General features: G+C 40.8%; 1 protein-coding gene across 2 annotated transcripts in view; it reads right to left on the bottom strand.

The window, feature by feature from the left end:
- Positions 1–8232: 8232 nt before the first annotated feature.
- Positions 8233–10076, bottom strand: part of STIMATE (STIM activating enhancer) — a 43033-nt gene continuing 41189 nt past the window's right edge. For both annotated transcript variants that reach the window (XM_075183043.1, XM_075183042.1), the window contains one exon: positions 8233–9168. In XM_075183043.1, the coding sequence (XP_075039144.1) occupies positions 9062–9168 (107 nt within the window). In that variant the 3' untranslated portion in view covers positions 8233–9061. The remainder of the gene's footprint in view (positions 9169–10076) is intronic.

Here is a 10076-nt window from a genome sequence, read left to right as displayed (position 1 = left end):
ACCAACCCAGTTTCAGCCATTATCTTACCAAGCTTGTTCTTAATAGTACCATTTACTCTTTCCACCTTACCACTGGCTTATGGTCGGTAAGGGGTATGAAGTCTGCTACTGATTCCCATGAGCTTACACATATTTTGGAAGATATCACCAGTAAATTGGGTACCCCTATCACTTTCAATGATTCTAGGGATACTGATTAGTGGCTGCCGGATATGCTTCTACCCAACCGGAAAACACATCAATACATACTAACACATACTTTAGATTCCTGCAAGGTGGTAATTGGATATAGTCATTTTGTATTACCTGAAAAGGTCCGTCTGTAGGAGGGATGTGTGATGGCTCAGTTGGAATAGTTTCCCCGACATTTTTCCTCAAACAAGTAAGACATGACATTGCCTTCTTACCAGCCTGAGAGGGAAATCCAGGAGCATACCAGTATGCTCTCACCAGTTTGCACATACCTTCTTTACCCAGGTGAGTCAGACCGTGTGCTGCTTCAGCCAGGCTTGGATAGTATGTTCTGGGAGCTACAGGCTTACCTTGTCCATCTCTCCAGAGTCCTGAGGACTCTTGACCACATCCCTTCGCCTTCCAGACCACCTTTTCCTGCAGGGAACACAAATCTTGCATTTCAATTAATTTCTGCATGTCTAATGTCTGAAAAACCATCATAGTCTCGGTCCATACAGTCAAAGGTTGCCCTGCTGCCCATTTAGCAGCTTCGTCCCCCTTGTTGTTGCCCAATGACACTGGGTCTTCTTCAGAGGTATGGGCTTTACACTTTATGACGGCTACTGTCCTGGGTAACTGTATCGCTGTCAGAAGTCCTTTTATGTGTTGTGAGTGTGCCACTGACGTACCTGCTGCTGTCGTAAAGTTTCTAAGACGCCAAAGGGCCCCAAAATCGTGCACTACCCCGAAGGCGTACCTAGAGTCAGTATATATATTAGCTGATTTACCTTTTGCCAACTCACACGCTCTCCATTAGAGCTATTTCCCACTTTGTGAATCTAGCTGAAGAAACATGTCTTGTTTGAGCTGAATTTAACAGAGCTGATACAGCATGGGGTGTATAGACAGTTGAATTATGTCCTAATACTACGTCCTCACTCTTACTTACCAGAAGAGCAGTTGCTGCTACACTTCTGAGACATGTTGGGAGTGATCTTGCCACAGTGTGCAATTGTGCACTGTAGTATGCTATTGGTCTGCTAGCGTCACCATGTTTCTGTGTGAGGACACCTGCTGCACAACCATCAGCTTCTGTACAGTATAGCTCAAAAGGCTTTTCATAATCAGGTATTCCCAATGCAGGTGCTCTAGTCAGACTATCTTTAAGATTAAAGAATGCTTGCTCTGACTCTTCTGTGTGTACGACACATTCTGGTTTTGAGGAAGAGACTAGCTCTTGAAATGGTAATGCCAGAATAGGAAAAACCTGTCGGTTGTCAGGTGTCTTAGCCGCTGGGTGAGACAGTGTCCTAAGTATTTGACCTTAGTCTGACATGGCTGCAATTTGTCCTTTGCCACCTTATGCCCTGTTTGCGAGAGATGGAGCAACAGCAATTTAGTATCATGTAAACATGACATAAAAGAATCAGAGCACAACAACAAATAATCCACATATTGAATTAGAACAGACCCATTGCTTGGCTGGAAAGTTTGTAAACAGTCATGTAAGGCTTGAGAGAAAATACTGGGGCTGTCAATGAACCCCTGGGGCAGTCTGGTCCATGTATATTGCACCCCCCGGTAGGAGAATGCAAAAAGGTATTGGCAGTCATGGTGAAGAGGGACTGAGAAGAAAGCAGAACATAGATCAATGACAGTGAAATGACTAGCAGACGGTGGAATCTGCATGAGGATGATAGCTGGATTCGGCACTACGGGGAATTGGCTCTCAACAACTTTATTAATTCCCCTTAAGTCCTGGACTAATCTATAGCCCCTCCCCCCATTCTTCTTCACAGGGAAAATGGGACTATTTACTGTACTGGCTGTACGAATTAAAATCCCTTGTTGTAACAGCCTCTCAATAACAGGATATACCCCTAGTTCCACCTCCGGTTTTAATGGATACTGTGGGATTTTTGGAGCTATCCTACCACTTTTTAGATTGACCATGACAGGGGCTACGTTTGCAATCAGTCCAGTGTCCTGTCCATCTCTGGTCCATAGTGAACCTGGTATTTCCAGCAACATCCCCTTTACTTGAGATGGACTTTGTTCTATAACGGTAGAGTACAACATTAACCTTTGAGGGGTGTCCAAAATATCCTGTACCTCATGTACGACATTCTCTGGTATATCTAGAAATACACTATCTGGGGTACAGTATATGACACATCCCATTTTACATAACAAGTCTCTTCCCAGCAAGTTAGTAGGAGCTGCTGCAGCTAAGAGAAACGAATGCTTGGTATGCAGGGGCCCGATAGTAACTTCTGTGGGTTTAGTTAAAGGATAATGTAACACTCTTCCCGTTACCCCCATAGCTGGAATAGTTTTACTGGTCACCTGTAGATTGAAAGGAGAGGATATCACAGATCTGGCCGCCCCTGTGTCTACAAGAAAAGTTTGTTTCCTACCAGCTATGTCAACTATCATTGTTGGTTCTTCTCTCAGACTCTCAGTTAACCTCACTGGCTGTAGACTAGAGGTATGACCTGACCCCTAGCGCTGACTATCGCTTTCCCGCACAGCATTTGCTGCTATAATGTGCGCGGGCAGGTATGAGTCTTCTTGTCTATGTGAATTCATCTTTGGGGGATATTTATGTGACCCACCCCTATGTGTATTGAGTCTTTCCTTTTTACAATCGCTCATGAAATGTCCTTCTTCGTTACAGTTGAAACACCTGATTATTTTATGTTTCTTCTTATGTGGATTGTATCTGGTGGTCGTGTATGCATCCCCTCTAGAGCCTGTATACTTACCATCATTACCTATCACTTTTCCCTTCTTTTTTCCTAAAAAGGTTTTTGTCATGCTCCACAGCAGACTCCCTAAGAGAATCTGTGATGCCTTTCCAATTAGGTAATGTGGTTTGTACCTTTGTCTTTAAATTTTCCCTAAGGCCATCCATTAATACCCCTACAGCTACCTCTCTGTGATGTGGGTCCTCACCTATGTTTGATATTCCAGTGAACCATGCTATCGCTGCTATAGCTCTAGCGAAGTAATCTGATGCTGTTTCACTATCTTTCTGTTTAATGGTGAAAATTTTACTCCAATTTACTACTACTGGAAAATAGATGGCTAATGTGTGACAATTTGTTCTATATTTTCTTGATTAACCTCATCTGTCAAGGTGCCGTCTTCCTCCAACGAACAATCTTTAATACATTTTTGTATGTTAGTATTGGGAGGAAGACATGCCCTCAACACTACACGCCAATCCTTATTGGTTGGTTCGTGTGCATTTCCTAAGTCCTTAACAAACTTCTGATACTTAGCCAACTCTTTCTAGGATCTGGGAATTCAGTCATAATGGAACGTAATTCTGATCTAGTCCAAGGACAATGCATTGTAACATTTCTTACAGGAACTACATCATCCTTATCCGCCTTCCCATTGGGAACTGATATTGTGCGGACTGGATACGTACCCACTGTTTCACTATCTTCAGGATTATCTACAGGAGTAACTATTTCAGTACTTTGGATGTTATCCCTCCTAGTGGTAACACTACTCTCACCTATCTCAGCCATTGCCCCCTTTCCATACTTATGCTGAACCTCTAGCATATTAACAGCATGGGCAATGGCTGAAATTACAGTGGGTTCATCTTCTTCATCCGAAACACTTGTTTTAAACTGACTTAAAACAGGATATAACTTAGAAAAATTCCTTTTTTTCATTTTTAATAACGGCTGTACTTACTCCTCCCACCACATAGGGTTTCCACGCTTCTCAACGGCTACTTCCTTAGTGCGCGTGCTTTTTGCCACACCTACTTCCGCTGTGCATTCGCTGCTCTGCCACGTGTTGCCTTCCATTTGCCACAATTTTAAATAATCATTATGTTTATTTCTCACTTTTGTTGACTTAATCAACCACACTTTATCTTTTACATTATTCAGTACCTCTGAATTAAAACTTCCTATTGTTGGGAAAAGCCAAACACAATCCTTGGTCATTTTGACCCACGTGTCACAATAAACCGTTGCATATTCACCATATTTCTTACACATAAGAAACCTCGCTGAACCAATAAGCCCTTCCTTAGGCAGTACACTGGCCATCTCTAGCGTATGCTTAGCACCCATGTTGAACAGTATTAATATCTATGTGGACCACAAATATACCACAATACTTTGTCTCTTCCACAAACACTTTCAACCCTGTTGCTACAATCAATCTACCGCTAGAGATCTCTAATGGCCGTGGACGTATTTCCGCTAGCCGCGTCCACTCGCTTCTTCTCGCACCCGGCGAGGACCCCTAACACAGAAATATCACTGTGGGCCCCAGGGCTATCAGCTCCTCGATACCCCGGCTCTACCACAAAATCTGTTGAGTTTATTATCGCTGGTAGCGCAAAGTCAATACAATCAACCAGCCTTTCCAGTATAATTCCTCCAAGCTGCTCTCCCAATTCACACTCACGGTTGTCCTTACCGTACGGTCAGATCGCATCGCCTATTAATACTAATTATCAGTAAACCATGAGATCTATTGGGCTCTCTTGGCGAAAACCTCCTAGTTTTCGCATTCGGTATATCTGCCTAATATGCCGTTCACCAGTTGGGCACCTGCCTCGTCAGACAGCAACTGACACTCTATTCAACAATAGATCATAACTTTAGTGTATTGAAATCACAAAATCACACAACATACACCTTTTCTGCGTAGAAAATCAAAGTTCCCAACAATAGTAATAACGTTTCAGAGGCTTTCACAAGTGATTATACTATGCATGTATAATAGCTATCAAAAAGATTGTTTGACCACGTGGAAAATCTACCGGAAGTTCACGTACGCTAAGCAGGAAATGCACATACGCTAAGCAATGCAATACATTAAAAACGCAATATGACAATAAAAAGAAACAGTTTTTTCTTTTGTCCCTAGATTCAAGTTAGCGCACTGTTGAAGTCGTATAATTGGATGAACGAAAGTATATTGGTTTAATATTGGTTTGCCGTGCGTATTGCGAAGCGTACGCCACGTGTTACGTGACGTGGTGCGTTCGCACGGTAAAATACGCACACACACACTCGCATTACAACAGTTAGTTATTTATATAATTTCATATTTGTTCTGTTACACTGTAATTCAGGAGCAGATAGTATTCGGTTTATTATTAGTCTATATATATATATATATATATATATATATATATATGTTGATTATATGTACATTGTAGTGTTATTAAAGGTTTAGGTAATAGGAAAGGTGTCATGCCTGATATCATATTGAAGCCCTAATCATCAGCAGCTGTCCGGTGCAGTCGGCGAAGAGATCGCACATTGCATACTTTAGTTATTGATATTAGAGAGTAAAACCTTTGTATGATACTGGCTATGAAAAGGAGCAGACCCCCTGGAGAGAAGACCCCCACCTTTGGATTCCTTAGATTGAATCAACCTATTACCTGGCTGGCCTGGACCCACCCAACGTCTGGACCTATAGAAACAATCTACATCATCTCTTTTGTTCACAATGAAACACTGACTGTATATATATTAGCTGCATCTCACTGGGGCCTCAGTCAACTCTGACACAATATTCTATACAGAATATTGTCCAACGGGTCCCGTGGGTGCGCAAGCGAGCGCAAGCGATTGCATTGGTATGTACTTATCTTTTGGTATTGGCTGTGCTGTACTGTACTTTATCATGATATAATAATGTATTGAATTGTTGACTATTTACATCTGTTAAAAATAAATCACTTTGTGCTTTGGACACACATTCAATTGATTGGGCAATGCTTATTTTAAAACGACAAAATTACTTTAATAGCACCTTCAGATTATGCAAAACGGGCATTCGGTTTCACAACACAGAGTAAAATTCAGGTTTTGAACACATTGCGTTCTTACCCGTATATGACGCATCTCCATCCTTTGTTGCGGAACCGAAATCCGTTGGTCTTGTGTATTGTCCGGCAACGTAACCTCCGCCGCAAGCCCCCAAAATGTTATTCACGTTTTGTCGCTATCCAATAACGATTGTCGAATCTCGATTTGTGTTTCCAACGCACAAATATTTATTCTCAAAAAGTAGCAGAATAATTCAATCGAAATAATAAGTACAGCCGTTACTTATCGCAGGCACTCTGGATCCAGTGAACAGTCATTCAGGTCTGAAGTCTGTGATCAATATGACTGAACACTACATGAAAATCTCCTGCTTATATGCAAACAGACAAACAGAAATACAGTAAAACAATGCAGATGGTGTAGCTTGCTTCTATTGGTCCAGGCTTCAGGAAGGTACAGGGGGTTGCAGATCATAGGCTAGTTCAAACTAAAGAATCCAAAGGTGGGGGTCATCTCTCCAGGGGATGTGCTCCTTTCTTTTCCGCCAAGACTCCAGTTACAACTAGTCCATTAGCATTTTATAGTCAGCATCATATTAAAGGTTTATTCCCTTACATCAATAACTAGAGTATGCAATGTGCGATCTCTTTGCCGAATGAAACGGACAGCTGCTGATGTAAAGGGGATCAATATGATACCAGACATGACACCTTTCCTTTAACCTGTACCATATGTATCACTAATATGCATATAACTTATAATATTACACATAAACACTACTATATTTCGACATAAATAACTATGTGTTGCAACTATAATTAATGTGTACTATTTACAGAGATGCCTATTGGTGCGAATGTGTGTAAATGTGTAAAAACTGCTATTGCCACGTCTTGTGGCTGCGTACGCCCTTCCACGCCGTAGCGTGCTCTACGCATATTAGCAGACAAAGACAACCAAGTTTGCTCGACATCAATTAAAATGACTTTATCCAATTTGCTGACTTCGACAGGCTGTTTTTCAGGGTTTGGGCTAGGCTCCTTATCTCCAGTGAAGGGCACTCTTAATGCTTCAGGATACGTTATTTTGGACAATGCTATGCTTCCAACTTTGTGACAACAGTTTGGGGAAGGCCTTTTTCTACTCCAACATGACTGTGCCCAGTGCACAAAGCAAGGACTACAAAGACATAGGTTTGATGAGTTCGGTGTGGGAGAACTGGACTGGCTCTCACAGAGCCCTGGCCTCAACTTCATTGAACACCTTTGGGATGAACTGGAACAGAGATTGCCAACCAGGCCTTCTCATCCAACATCAGTGCCTGACTTCATAAATGCTCTACGGAATGAATGGACACAAATTTCCACAGAAACTCTCCAACATCTTGTGGAAAGCCTTCCAAGAAGAGTGGAAGCTGTTATCGCTGCAAAAGGGAAACCAATTCCATATTAAATGATATGTATTTGAATACAATGTAATTACAGTCCCTCTTGTTGTAATGATCAAGCGTCCGAATACTTTTGTCAATACAGTGTATGCGTAACAATAGAAATCAATCTGAATACAGCAATGATGACACAGTAGCGCTGAACATAGACTCGCTAGCCGCAGTACAGCGCCGAAGCAACTGCAATATGCACAGATAACGGCTCTGGGAGAGTATCACTGGAAACTTGTTGCAATATGGACACACTTTCAAAGTAATTTATGTATCATCAGACTCAAGGAAGCAACAGCGATATTCAGAGCCAAAGATTGAAGTTGATTCTCCACCAGAGGGGTTGGGTACGGTTGAACCATAAGTCCAACAAAGAGGACGCCTACCAACAAATTCAGATTTTACAAAAAATGATTGCAATCCATTCAGACTTACCTCCAAATTGACCCTGCAGATTTCCGATCGCACCATCATGCTGACAGCTACTCATGCGAATAAACAGGTGTCCAGCAGTACACTTTCATGTCACTGCGAGCTCCATCAATGTTAATTTAAAGCAGCAATGTCGGGACCCCGCAGGTTAAGTAAAGACTTAAGCAAAGACTTGTAGGCGTCCTCTTTGTCGGATTTATGGTAATCGTTGAAACGATTACAATGCCAGAGCCCAAGGTTGTTACTATAATGATGTTAATGGAGTAATAAAAATGCTTCAAAGAAACCAACAGACTTTGGTTTAAATTTCCATAGTATCTCCAACAGAAATCAAATTACACATTATAAATAATTATCAGATCAACACCAACATCATATTTATTGGTTTATTGGCAAAATATGTAGAAAAACATAGCTGAAATAAAACACAAACACCACAAGTATCCATGCTATCCATGTTTTCTGTTAGGAAAATAAAGTGAACATAGCTCAGAAAGCCTGAGGCAGCTTGAGTGTCTTGTACTGATACTGTATGTAATTCAACCAGGGGTGTGATACACCGTCTTTGTCACGCCCCACTTATCTCAAGGCCCCATAAACGCTGCACCACATGCAACGGTGAGTTCCCCCACTGACTTCAGCAACAACTAGAGAGCTGAGGGCAGTGGTTCTTTATAACAACACTTCATCTATATGTGATCTTGTGAGGATTCATACCTAGCTATCAATCAGTATGTACTATTACTATTGGGGTAATGTTCCCTATTAATGCAAATTTCTGTATCATACATAGATCAAGGAACAGTTTAAGAACAAAAATATGTTGCCTGGTTAAATTAAGGTTGTAATATTTAATATAAATAATCAGGAATACATTTGGATATGGGTACATATGCAAGATGAACCTCTGAATTAATTATAAGTGCAACCTATCTATGGCCACATTTCCACTCATTATATTACTACAGCTAATTCTGAACAGTTCCCACAATTTAATTTCTAATTCTAAATTTGACTGATGATTCCGTCCTGAGGGTCCATAGACTACCTGTGACTTGTATGCAAAACAAGACCGTCACATAAAGGCAACTGCAGCATAAGCAACTTTAAAGATAAGTGGGTGAACATAGGCGATTGTAAGACATTTCACGCAGTCCATTCAAAATCATAGATGCTGGAGTTCTTTCATCATTATTGCAATTCATCCAAACACACTTTTTGCCGGTCCTTGTTTTGGCTTCTCAAAGGCTGTCTCCACTCCTGTCCTGTTCTGGCTAAACACAGACGGAGCTGCACTTCCAGATTGTTCTAGAAATGAATAAGGAGAAACTGCTGTAGAAGTTATGTAGAAGTTATCTGCAATAAAGTGTAGGTTACTGAAGGGTAGATATAACTTGTTCTATGCTTGAAGTGATCCAGTGGGCACCAGTATGTTCTCAAAGTCCAGATTATCGATCCTACTTGTATCCACTCACAAAAATCAAGACTTGCTCTCTAATAAATGAATGAGTGAATATGCCCTGAATGCATGCACTCCACATGATGATTCCCCTCAATACATCATTCATTCCTCCATTACTTCATTGGAAGAATTACGAGTCATTAAGGAGAGTAAGGCAAAAAAAATAAGTTTCTCCTGGACAAAACTGTTATAATGCAAGGGGTGCAAATTAGTTTATTATTTTGCACATAAGATAAATACTGGCTGTTTTTTCAAGTAGCACACAAATACTTGATAGCTTTATTTGTATACTGAAATTTAAGGTTGATCTAGGACATGCTCTACCCCAACAATAAATCTGCCATCACATTCTAAATTTACATCCCCCTCCAATGCAACATGGTTTTGCCCAGGTGCAAAGTTATTCATTTTTTATATGTGGGGACAGATTTATAGTTGGGGTAGGGCATGTCGTAGATCAACTTTAAATTTCAGTGTAAAAATAAAGCTTTCAACTATTTGTGTGCTATATAAAAATACAGCCAGTATTTAACTTATATGCAAACTAATAAACTGATTTGTAACCCTTGCATTGTAACATTGTATATCTTGAAGGACAATTACTCTTATTTTTTTCCTTACTTTCTTTAATTACTCAGGCACTACATGTTTCTGGATATACTCCTAATTATCAGGAACTGACAGGCAACAAGTGACCTCCTGGCGGTTGAAGTGATAATCCCTGTTAGCCAGATGCAACGTCTAAACTTTAGAC

The sequence above is a fragment of the Mixophyes fleayi genome, chromosome 8, assembly GCF_038048845.1.
Source record: "Mixophyes fleayi isolate aMixFle1 chromosome 8, aMixFle1.hap1, whole genome shotgun sequence".
NCBI lineage: Eukaryota > Metazoa > Chordata > Amphibia > Anura > Limnodynastidae > Mixophyes > Mixophyes fleayi.
The sequence above is the reverse complement of the archived record's forward strand: the minus strand, read 5'-3'. Positions and strand labels throughout refer to the sequence as shown.